Below are 12,534 nucleotides of genomic sequence, written 5' to 3' on the forward strand. Positions count from 1 at the left end.
TAGTTCTAGTAATGATGTTATCATCTCTGGCATGCTTTTACATCTTCCTATGTCTGTTTTCAGTTAAAAATCTTCAAATAATAAGCAGATTTTTCTTGGTTTTGTCTTGATTTACCTGAAAGACTCCCGGTGAGTGACAGAAATAGAAACAGTTTCCATGACAACCACATCATTGGTCACGAAGGTCTTCGGTCCCTCTTTGTGCAACTGTTAGCAGTGTTGATGTTTCTTCATTAAAGCTTAGCCTAGTGAGACAAAGGCAAATCTTTGTTAAGAAAATTAAAAATATCTTGCAGTAATATGGTAGGCAATTCAAAAGACAAAGCTGGTCTTAATGCAATTAAAAGTCTAATTCAGAAGAACTCTTTATGTAAAAGGACAGGTCGTCTGACAGATACTTAGAGGGATCTTGTTCCAGTAGTTACCTGTGTTAATAGCTGAAATTTCTGTGGCAGTGCTTTGGATATTATGCATGGTTATCACTCCAAAGCTGTATATTGAAGATTTGAATTTCCAAAACACCAAGCTTAGAGCACATATCTTTCACAGCAAACATATTTGAAGTATATAGCTTGGCATGTGTCCTTCTTTTCCTGAAAGCAATATGTTGGTATTTGGTATACCGCATTTTAGAAAGCTCAACACTAAAAAATAATTTTCTCTAAGAAAATTCATGCATTTTTACCACTTGCAAATTGTGTTGAAATAGGTTCCAGTTTCTTCCTGTTTACTCAATATACAAAGAATCTACCAATATATTTGAAACAAACACCTTTTACACAGAACAGATTATTCATACTTATCTCTCTCCACCACTCCTCACATTTTTGTTTCCTATCTGTCCCAGGCTTAGCACATACATCTTTGCACATTGCATCTTTGATCACTGTGTTCTTAGTTATCACTTTGATAATATCAATAACTGCAACAAAAACTCATCCAAAATTTTGAGTTTAAGATGGTTTTGTATGGACATGATTGTATTATTGGTCTTTGACTTGAAAAACATTGTTGCAAACATAAGTTCATTTCCTACACTTAATTAGTTGTATATATTTAGGAAACCTTTGAGATCCTCTTCTTGGAGCTCAAGGAACCTTCAGCCCCTGTTGCCTATGATCCGCAGCTGTAAGAGCAATCCTCAAGAGCAGAACAATGCACTAGGTAACAAAGAAAAGTCTGGCTTTTTTTCCCCCTATTAAACCAATTTTGGGGACGATAAGATGCCTTCAGATTACAATCAGTTTAATTACATGCCACAGCTCCTGTTAAATAAGCAGAGGCAAATCCCAACACATTTGTTGGGGAAAAAAAGAAAAAAAAAAGATAATAATTTCAAAGTTTAAGAAGTGGTTCCTGCTGTATTGTATCAATTCAGCTGCTCTCTGAGCATCTCCAGTTGTAACATACTTTGGCAGTCCTTCCTCTGTATATAAGGACAAGCGTGTATGCATACGCGTACAGAGAAACACAGTGTGAGAACAAGATGACATCTTCTATTTAGGTGCCAGTAGTTATTCCTGCAACAATCTAAACATGTAACCTGTCAGCTTTCATTTATACAGCACAGCAGGTACAGCTTTCAATACAGATAAAAATTCCCAATTAGGATTTTACTTCCTTCCAGGTAACTCAGACCAGGCAAACAGGATGTACACATTAATAAGAGTTTCTCTGAAAGGGAATATAACAGTCTGCTAGTCAAGTGACTTTACTCATAGTGCCTGTAGCTCATCTAAACCTCCACAGGAAACCTCCTCAATTAATTATTAATATCAGCTGCCTTTGTTTTTCACTTCAGTGATAATCTATTTTTCAGTCACTCTGTTCCTTTGCTTAGTAAATTATCTCTTTCAGCATTCTTTGCTGGCTAGACCTTTGGGAAATAAGTATTTTCATTAATATTTAATTTTTCCCTTATGGTCATGTCTGTTAAAGAGGGTACAGCTCAACTACCCCTCCACCCACCCCCCAGCTTTATCACTCTTCTTTCTCTTTTACTTGTCTTCACTTATGTTTACTTATCTTTACTTCAGCTGTTTTTATAGTGGTGCAACACAGAAATTACCAAGTTGACTTGGTGATTTCTCTGTTGCATAAACAGGGAAAAAGAAAACAAAATTTCCAGCATTAAAGAGTGAGATTGTTATTATCATAAGGTATTACTGTGCCTATGTGATCAGACTTTTAAAAAAATTATATTAAAGGTTATAATTGACAGAGCAGAAACTGCATAAGGAATAGTTTGAGCTGAGCAATGGGAACATCACAATGAAAAATGAATTTATATAAATTTCTCATTGCATTCTTGAAACAATGAGTTTAAGTTCCAGGGGAAAAAAAAAAAAAAAAAAAGAGGATATTTATTTTTAATGAAAGTTTCGTTAAAGACAACAGAGTTATGAAAACTTGCACCAAATAAGGAGCGAAGGAAAACAGCTATAACAACTTTTATGTGACATCTCGACATCTCTTAACTGTGACCTACATAACCTGACTCAATCAATGTAAAACTTCAGTCCTCTTCCACAGGGATATTAATATGTTGAAGCAGAGTGTAATGACAGGGAGATGCTGTGAACTAAGTCATGAATGTTGGACACTGACAATCCTATTAAGATATTTGTTGTATTAGTACGTTGGTTTATCTCAGTAGAATTGTCACCAAAACAAGCAAAGAGAAAATATGCCATTTTGCAGCTCTTTAAAATCTACCAACCTAGAAATCTTGCTTATTATCATAAAGAAAAAAATAATAAATCTTTATCTTTTATATATCTTGGCCCTCTGGGTTAAATGTTTAACTGGCCGTACAGACAAAAGGAGTGCAGAGCAATATGGTAGGGATATTGTACATCAAAGAGTTGAGGAACACAGTTCACAGAGTCTGACAAAGACTTTGATACTGCCTATGGGGCCACTGCTCTGCTTGTGGGCTAAACACAAATGTGTTTAGCCAAGAAGGCCAATAGCATCCTGGCTTGTATCAGGCATAGTGTAGCCAGCAGGACCAGGGAGGTGATCACCCCCTTGTACTCTGCTCTGGCGAGGCCGCACCTCAAACACTGTGTTAAGTTTTGGGCTTCTCACTAGAAGAAGGACATGGAGGCCCTGGAGCATGTCTAGAGAAGGGCTACAAAGCTGGTGAAGGGCCTGAAACACAAGTCCTATGAGGAGTGGCTGAGGGAACTGAGGTTGTTTAGTCTGGATAAGAGGAGGCTCAGGGGAGACCTTATTGCTCTCTACAACTATCTGAAAGGAAATGGTGGGGAGCTCGAGGTCAGCCTCTTCTCACAGATAACCAGTGATAGGACTAGAGGGAATGGTCTCACATTATGCCAGGGGAAGTTTAGGTTGGAAATTAGGAGACATTTCTTCTCAGAAGGAGTAGCAGGCATTGGAATGGGTTGCCCAGGGAAGTGGTGGAGTCACTGTCCCTGGGGGTGTTTAAGGAAAGTTTGGACCTGGATCTTAGGGACATGATTTAGTGGGTGATATTAGTGGTAGGGGGATGGTTGGACCAGATTCTTGGAGGTCTTTTCCAACCCTAATAATTCTATGATTCTATGAAATAATATGTTAAGGTGCATGAAAATACTATATAAGAAATGCTGGCATATATTCTAATCTGTAATGGAGAATTTAGGAATGGTTATAGTCCAGGCTTCTCTACTGTCAATGGCTGTCATCTGATTTTTGGATGACTCTGGCTTTTAGATAGTCCTGGGTGATTGAAGAATTCTTTTACTCAAAGGACCAAACAAAAAGACCAAAGCTGCACTAAACATGTTATGAAGAGTATCTGCTTTCTAAAAAAAAAAAAAAAAAAAATTTAAAATTAAAAAGAAAGTGTCATTGCTTTATAAGTAGTTAATGAATACTCCCTTAAGTCTTGGAAGGAAGTGGTTGTTTTTTAAACTAGCTCATTCTTTAGGTCACTTGAGGACATATAGACAAAAAGTTTTGAAATCTCATTAATTTTCTCGATTTATTTTTATTTTTTCCTAGTCCTGGCTATCTCCAGCCCAAGGTGAGAAATCTTTTAAAACAAGCTTTTGCGTTTTAACCCTAACAAAACAGAGCAAAATATACCGTCACTTAGTACTGGAAAATAGTACAGCTAAAGATGCCACTAAAAAGAACTTTAAAATATTTCAACTGAACAGTACCTTTTTTTTTTTTTTTTTCTTCCACAAATATAAATTTAGAACTCACAAAAATCCAGCTGTTTGGAACAGTTTGTTGGGTTCATTAGTAATTAAGTGCAATGAAAGAAAATGAAGTTGTCCAGAACCTATTAATTTCTATAATTTTCTTTTGCAACATAGCATGATTTAAGCAAGCTCTACAGTCTTCTTTTTTTTTTTTTTTTTTTTTTTTAAATAAGGATGGAATGTGTAGCATTTATTGAGCTTTCTTATTGTCCTGTTCTTCATGAAATATGCATATATATGAATTTTCCCTGGTGGCAAGTTGTAAAAATCAGTGATCTAAAATAAAGTTGATGCATATAATGTGTAGCAAGTAATTTGTCTAACAAATTTAAGTTCTTGTTATAGACAAAAAATTAGCAGATGTGATTTTTAATTTCCACGACCCTATCCATAGTTCTTTATTTTCCCCAGAATTTCAGTCAAATTACTTTGCAATTTGTCTTAATTCTGTGTGCTGAATGCAGATAATTTATTAGAACATTCAGTATATTTTAATGAATTGTTTTTGCTAGTAGTGAAAGGGTGGATATTGTTTCATGATTCTGAGTCCAAAATGAATATGAGTACTAATGCAATGGTGTCAACACTAATGTGCAAGAAGCCTGAACTAGATTTAGTAAAATCATACTCTTTTACTACTAATAGCACCTACTATCATTAATATTTGTTTTCTGGCAGTTAGAGTAAATGTATATGGAACTATGATGATTTGTCCCTTTTTAAATTAAAATAGTTAAGAAGTGAAGCTTTTAGCATAGATACCGTGATATTGATATTAAAGTCCTTTCTTCTATTATCACTACCTCATTTTCCTTTTCCATAATATGCATATTTATCAGTTTATCTGTACCAACATGAAAGAGATAATTACTTGAATCCACACCCTCTCGCAAAGGAAGTCTTTCTCTACAGTGACTACACTGCTCAGTGGAAAAGATATGACATTGAAAAAAAAAAAAAAAAGAAAAAAGAAAAGAAAGGTTTGCTATGTAATAATTATTGTTCCTGTACTAATATATATTAGAGGAAAACTCGTCACTGACACTTCAAAGTATTTAACTTTCCCTTTCCTTTATAAAAAAGAAACATATTCACACATAATGAAGAAATATCCAGCGATAAGCAATTCTTATGTTTTACATGAACTTAGAAGAGAAGAAACTGAACAGAATAAGAAATTAAGCTATTGCCACCCACGTTTGAACTGGAAAGAAAAAATAACATATCCTGGAAAGAACAGATATTCTTGGATGATTCAAGTTGTAATTTTAGGCAATATTTTTCTACACATTTGGAGATTCCCTAAAATACAACTAGACTGCTAATATGATTCCTCAAGCTGGCAAAACCTGCAATAAATGTCAGTATCACTGACTAGGCTTTCTATAAAAGGCTCATTATACTCTTGGAAAAAGTCTGAGATCTAACTGAAGATCCACCTTTCAAATCACTGAAATAAAGCCTTGTAATCAACACTGAAGCCTCTGTCCCTCCCTGAACAACCTTTACTTCAATAAGGACTTAGAAGACGTGAATTGAATTGAATTGGCACAGTCAGCAGTTCAGCCAGTCTTCCTTGCTCCCATGCATGTCAGGCCTAGTAACACACAGTCCATGGAGAATTGAAGGCTTTAGAAAACCAAGGGCTCAGATGTTACAAAGTTCATCATGAATAGTGGAGATAGTTTAGCTGGAAATTTTTACAAAAAATTTGCCTGCTAGAGTTCCCTGATGGTATATTTACATATAAAGTTAACTACTAGACCATGATTATGACAGACATTGGTTACACAGAATATAAATAACCTCTATTGAGTTCATGTTCCCACTTGCTTTCAATAAAAAATTAATTTGTTCAGTCCAGAGACTTTTTGACAATGCTGTTTATAAAATTGTTTAAATGTAATAAAATTATATTAAGTTAATATTTCATAAAAAGTCATACCATAAACGCATTTACAATGAAATGTCAATGGATTTTTGTATACAACAAATGGAAGTGGAATGATGTTAAGCTAATGTAAACAGCAAGGCGTCTTTCAGGATTGATTATAACCACTAGAGAAGATCATCTATTTTCAAGGTTTAATAATAGTTTAACCTATTGTAAAGGAAATTTAATAATGCACAAGTTTTCATAGTTTCATAAAACAACTTCTGCGTTCTTTTATGAACACTTAATTTACTGCTAACAATATTAAAAGTTTATTCTGAAGCAGAACCTTTTCTTGTCAGGTTCCTCTTGGCAAGCAACTAGGACTTTCACTATCTAAATTAATATTTTATAGGGTTTTTTACTCATGATGCTAATATAGCTTTTAAAGAAACCAATCAAATTCTAGGAATAAACATAGAATGCTACTGTGCAAAAGAAGAAAATTGGTTATTTTTGAAATGTGGATCAATCACAACTTCTATAGTAGTCAATGAACATCTGGACTACTGTGCTGAAAAAACAAAACAATATTTGATTGGAAGTGCTGAAAAAAATCTCAAAATGTCTCAGTCCAAGAAGCTGTGAATTATTCAGATGAAGGAAATCTGTTTTAAAAACTCTGCACAGTACCCACAAAATAAGAAATTAATATCATATTAAACTTTTATTACTTCCTAGTATTTGAATATATTTGCACGTACATATTTTAAAATTAGTTTTTTGAATATGAAATACAGAGTGTCTCCCTCTCCAACACATATATATCAAGCTGTTGACAAAAGGAAATGTTAACATTTTTGCCAAATGACTGCATTTTTATTGTGTCTAATATTACTTTTTTATGAAATAAATCATTAATAAGCATGGTGGAGATGAACAAAAACATTGACCAAGAAAGCTTGTTTAATGTTGAATTATTTCAGGGATCATCCAGTGTTAGCTGTCAGAGGAGCTAGATCTTCTTTGGGGTTCTTATTGTAAATTAGACATAAAATGTCATCAGTGTCCTCAGGGGGAAATGACGATTGCAGAAATAGTTCACAGCTTCTCTAAGCTAACACTAGTGAGGTACTGCTATTTGATTGCATTTGCTTGAATATAGCATGAAAAGATTTGGGTACAGCTCAGGCAAGTGGAATGGCTCAGGATAAACCTTTACGTACTGGATGGGTACAACCTTACAGCACTGTGCTGCTCACAGTATGTCATGTACATATTTTAGGGTGAATAAATACCTCTTAGATGAGACCTTCTGAGAAGGACAGCAGTGGAATTAATTATTTGGGATTTTTCGACCCATTTCTCAAACAGAATGACATTTTCTAAATTTCAGCTCACATGTCAGAGAACAAGCAGCAGCTGCAGATAGAGCAATATAAAAAGCCTTGCTGCTGCTTTTGCTTGAGTATGCGAATGAGCACTGCAACACAAATTGACTTAATCAGAGTGATTTTTTAGTTTATCAGAAGCTGTAGTAGGAGTAACATAGATTAGTTCACAACTAGCACTGTTAAGTTCTCTGGTTATCTGCAGAAATTTTATTAATGGTTGTTTCTTAAAGTCCCATGAGAATTTATGACGCTCTCATTAATATGAGGATTTATGACGCTCTCATTAGTATTTGTTTTCAGCTGCACTAATATTAATAACATCTAAGTACTAGGAACATAAGAGTAAAGATGAAAACTATAAGTAATTCGACACCAGAATTTAGTTATACAAGCTCTCTTCTTAGTCGGTAAAGGGAAATAGGTGAGCTAAAGGAAAATGCGTTCAAACCATTTTCAGAAGCTATTTTGGCGTGCAATGAACAACTTCATTTTGTGCTAACTGTGATTTTAACCTGATTGATGCAGAAGTGTAGTCAGCTACTTTAAATTCTTCAGTTAACTTTCAGACAGTTAAACTGGTTGATGTCAGTCTTCTCTTGTTTGTTCAAACCAGGATGAAAGTTTCCACAAAACCTAAGCAATCGAACTGGTCATTTCAATGAATTAGCCTTCCTTTATAATGGATAATCTTCAGTATTTTGCTTTAATTATTCAGGAAATGTATTTAAACGATTTTATTAAATCCCACATATGAACTCAGAGGAGTTTGAGGATGAACAGATAAAATTGTGTTCATGACCTGACCTCACCCTGCATTTTTTGTGATGGACTTGATTTCTTTACTACCTAAAATTTCAGGAAAAAAATAAAAAATAAATAAAATAAAATAAAATAATCTTATGCTACTCTTTTCAGACCTACTTGTTTACTTTTCAGTTCCATTGGGAGATCATAACATGTGCCAGAGTAATCACATCTGGAAATTGTCTTTTCTCTGCCAAGAGGAGGGATTAGTGACAAGGATGGGACCAGCATGACACTGCTGTTGTTTTGTTTCTCAGCTGTACTCAGCAGATCTACCTCTAATGCGTAAGAGGAGTAGCTCATCTTGGCCTCTGTTCTGCAGCAGCTAACTAGCGCCAAGAGTGAAGATGACTGCAGTTAAATAAATATCCTTGACTGCCACTTGCATCTGGTATTATATCAACCTGTATAAATAAGCACAGCTTAAGCCTTCTACTTAATATGACTGCCAGATTAATGATATTTTGCATTTTAATAATGCAAAACAATGTCACCACTCAGTTCTCTACAAGGATATAAAAACCTGCAGATTTTTGCATGTATAATATGCCCTGGAGTAGTGGTCAAAATCCTTCTGTGGGCCTGTAAATCCAGTTCATTTTTATCCTTACTTCCACAGAAATAATCTCTGGCATAACAGGGTGTATTGTGTACTGGGGTGTTCAATACTGTGTGTGAAAATGATTAATACATTTTCTGTGCCTAAGAAGTGAAATCCTATTCACTTTATCAATCACGTACCTGCAGGGCAGACTCCCGAATGCGTGTAAAGGAAAAAGTGAGATCCTTTAATACCCTACTTACCTTCTGTATATGGGCCTAACATGATACTGCCAGCCTGTCAGGACACTGATACAAAAAGATGTAGGTTACATACAGTGAGTGGAAGTCTGTTTCCTGCATGGAGAGGATGGGAGATACAAAGAGCAGTTTGCATATGAAAAGATTATGTGTGATTGATCAGTTAGTGTGTATATGTCTCTCTCCTTGTCAATCCCCAAATTGGAAAAAACACAGTATTATATAGAAAACTTGTCTCTACTTTTTGTGAGGTCCAAGTCAGTATCTGTGTTAGCCACTGTGGTGAATTTCACATGAGCTCAGTCCTCAAGTTTAGTTAATGAGAATGATTTGATGAGTCACCATCCCTGGAGTTATTTAAAAGACGTTTAGACATAGAGCTTAGTGATGGGGTTTAGTGGAGGACTTGTTAGTGTTAGGTCAGGCGTTGGACTAGGTGATCTTGGAGGTCTCTTCCAAGCTAAATGATTCTGTGTTTCTGTGATTTTGACATATGAAGTCAAAATTTATTGAAATATTTTATTTTACTTTATTTCAACATAAGATGTATAATTAAAGAAATAACTTAAAAAATATACAAAATGATCCATCTAAGGAAAATATTATTTTGCTTTAAAGATGTGGGGACTTTCTGTCATATTTTGTCATTTTTTGAGAAAGAAGAAAGCAAGTGTTCTACAAGTTGAGGTGATCTGTAGATACAGATCCCTTTGATAAGTGTACATCTCCATTTTACAATGATTTTGCATAAGCTTTTTTTTTATACATATGCATAAGTTGTTACTGCATATGTATTCAGATGAGATGATTCTCTGCAAAAATGAAACAGGTCAAAAGGGTTACATCTTCAAGATACGATAAAAGTTTCTTAAGCTTAAAAGCTACAAGTCATTTTAGACACTTTTGAAACAAATCTTAACACTGAGTGTATTTTAGAAATATATATATAGTTCAATCTCAAACTATTCAAATGAATAACAAAAAAAAATAAAATATTATTTGTTTTATTTAGATGGTTGGGCTAGATGATCCCCTTATTTTTAATAGTTGTTTCTAGTATTAGAAATGCAAACCTAGTTAGTGCAATAAGATCTCAGAAAGAAACAATTTATTTAATTAACAGTAAAAATTAATAATAGAGCTATGGATATATATATTATTTATATTCCATATAGAGATATGAAATTTGGAAATGCATCTTTGAAAATAAAATTAGTTTGCAAATGAGACTTGAAGCACTTAGCTGTTGTTCTGAAACAGTTATGGTGGTTTAAATGTTAATAATTTTTTTCTTAGCTTTTTTCCACTTGAAACACTGTAATATATTTTAAACTGCCATACTGAAGAGTATTAATGATGCAACAAATTGACTGGTGCTACAGTGATGTATCTATTTTTTTTTAATGAGCATATTTATTTGTACATGTTTCTTAAATTTCTAATTACAACCAGCACTAAAACCATCTAGATATTTAAGGATACATTTTTATATTTAAACATACCTCATTATTATTACTTATCTGGCAGATAGTTCACTAAGATGTAATGGTAGGATATTAAAGTGGATTAGAAATCTCATTATTAAAACACAAGCTTGTCTGAATAAAGAGGGGAAAAAAATAAAGTACTCTAAATGGAATAAGCACCTCTTCATTTTCTTTCACAAATCTCATTTTATTATGAGCTAAATGTCAGAGACATAAAGACATAACTGGTGGCATGATCCCATCAGGGAGGTTTGTATCTGTTATCATACTGTATTTAACATTATTTTCCCAAAGATTTTAAATAAAGCCAGTGAACTTTACTAAGGGCTCAAATTTCAACCAAGTGTGTTTTAAGTCTATCTGGAGATGGATTGTTTATTTTTAAAGAGTAAGATATGACTGCAGTCAAATTATATCTCTTCCTGTATTTTAAATCAGTATTAGGGCAGACACCAATTATGAAACTATGCTGTCAGGTTACCCCTCTAAGGGCAGTAACACACTTCATGTTTTCAGTGGCAAATTGAATTTGACATTTAATTTGAAGCCTGGGATACCATAATGTAAAACCTCCTGCAGTATTAGTGATAAAGTAGGAAGGCTGACAACCTGGCTGCCTCTTTTAAATAGTCCACTCCATATTACCACCGCCTTCATTTTTTTTCTATCTGGATTTTTTACCTGATCATTAAAGGAAAATTAAAGTGTTTAGAATGACAGTTGATCACAACTAGAGTATTGCAGGTTCCTTTATCTGTGCAAATAAATGATCTACTATAATTTTCATCCATAATGTGTTATCCAGGCATCCTGTCATTTCTGAGTTTAGATTATATATAACTTATCTAGATATAGATATAGATATAACTTCTAGCAGCAGCCTAAATTTGAAAGACCTCATTATAATACAGTAAAAGACAAAAAAAAATGTATAAGTACATAAACAAGAAAAGGAGGACTAAGGAGAATCTCCATCCTTTATTGACTGTAGGGAGAAACATAGTGACAAAAGATGAGGAAAGGGCTGAAGTACTTAGTGCCTTTTTGCCTCAATTTTTATTAGTAAGACTACTTCTTCTCAAGGTACCCATCCACACAAGCATACTGAAGGAGCTGGTGAAAGTGCTTGCCAACCAACTTTCAATAATTTACCAGTATTCTTGGTTAACTGTAATGTCCCAGCTGATTGGAGGTTCATGAATGTGATGTCCAACTACAAGAAGAGCAAGAAGGAGGACCGAGGGAATTCCAGGCCTGCCAGTCTGCCTTGGGTGCCAGGAAAGGTCACAGAACAGATAATTTTGACTGCATGACATGTACAGAACAACCAGGTGATCAGATCCAATCAGCATGGGTTTATGAAAGGCAGGTCCTGCTTGACTAAACTGATCTCCTCCTGCTTAGCAAACAAGGGAAAAGCTGTGGATGTTGTTCACCCGAACTTTAGAAAAGCATTTGAAGCCATTTCCCACAGCATTCTCCTGGCTGCTCATGGCTTGGATGGATGCACTGGGTAAAAATCTTTCTGGATGGCAGGGCCATAAAAGTTGTGAATGGAGATAAATCCTGTTAGCAGCTGGTCTGCAGTGGTGTTCTCCAGGGCTCAGTATAGGGGAGAGTTTTATTTAACATTTTTATCAACAATCTGTATGAGGGATTGAGTGCATCCTAACTAAATTTGCAGGCAACACCAAGCAGGGTGACAGTGTTGACCAGTTTGAAGGGAGGAAGTATAATCAAGTCCACAAAATCAAGTATATATAATCAAGTATACACGAGTATAATCAAGACCAAGTATTTGAGTGGGATTATGCAACCCACACAACACATTCATACCTAATTCAGTGTAAAGATAATTCTGCAGAAACTGACACTATGTGATCTGCTGGACAGCTTGCAAAGACCAAGTTATTTAACTTTTTCTTTCTACCAGTTCTGTACTCTGTGTCAAGTGGCTGTAA

General features: G+C 34.6%; 1 protein-coding gene across 4 annotated transcripts in view; it reads right to left on the reverse strand.

Moving 5' to 3' along the window:
• Window positions 1-12,534, reverse strand: part of CNTN5 (contactin 5) — a 695,706-nt gene that overhangs the window by 402,353 nt on the left and 280,819 nt on the right. For all 4 annotated transcript variants that reach the window (XM_080592024.1, XM_080592025.1, XM_080592023.1 and 1 more), the window contains one exon: window positions 116-245. In XM_080592024.1, the coding sequence (XP_080448150.1) occupies window positions 116-173 (58 nt within the window). In that variant the 5' untranslated portion in view covers window positions 174-245. The remainder of the gene's footprint in view (window positions 1-115; window positions 246-12,534) is intronic.

This window comes from Anser brachyrhynchus, assembly GCF_964034855.1.
Source record: "Anser brachyrhynchus genome assembly, chromosome: 1".
In the NCBI taxonomy this organism is placed as follows: Eukaryota; Metazoa; Chordata; class Aves; order Anseriformes; family Anatidae; genus Anser; species Anser brachyrhynchus.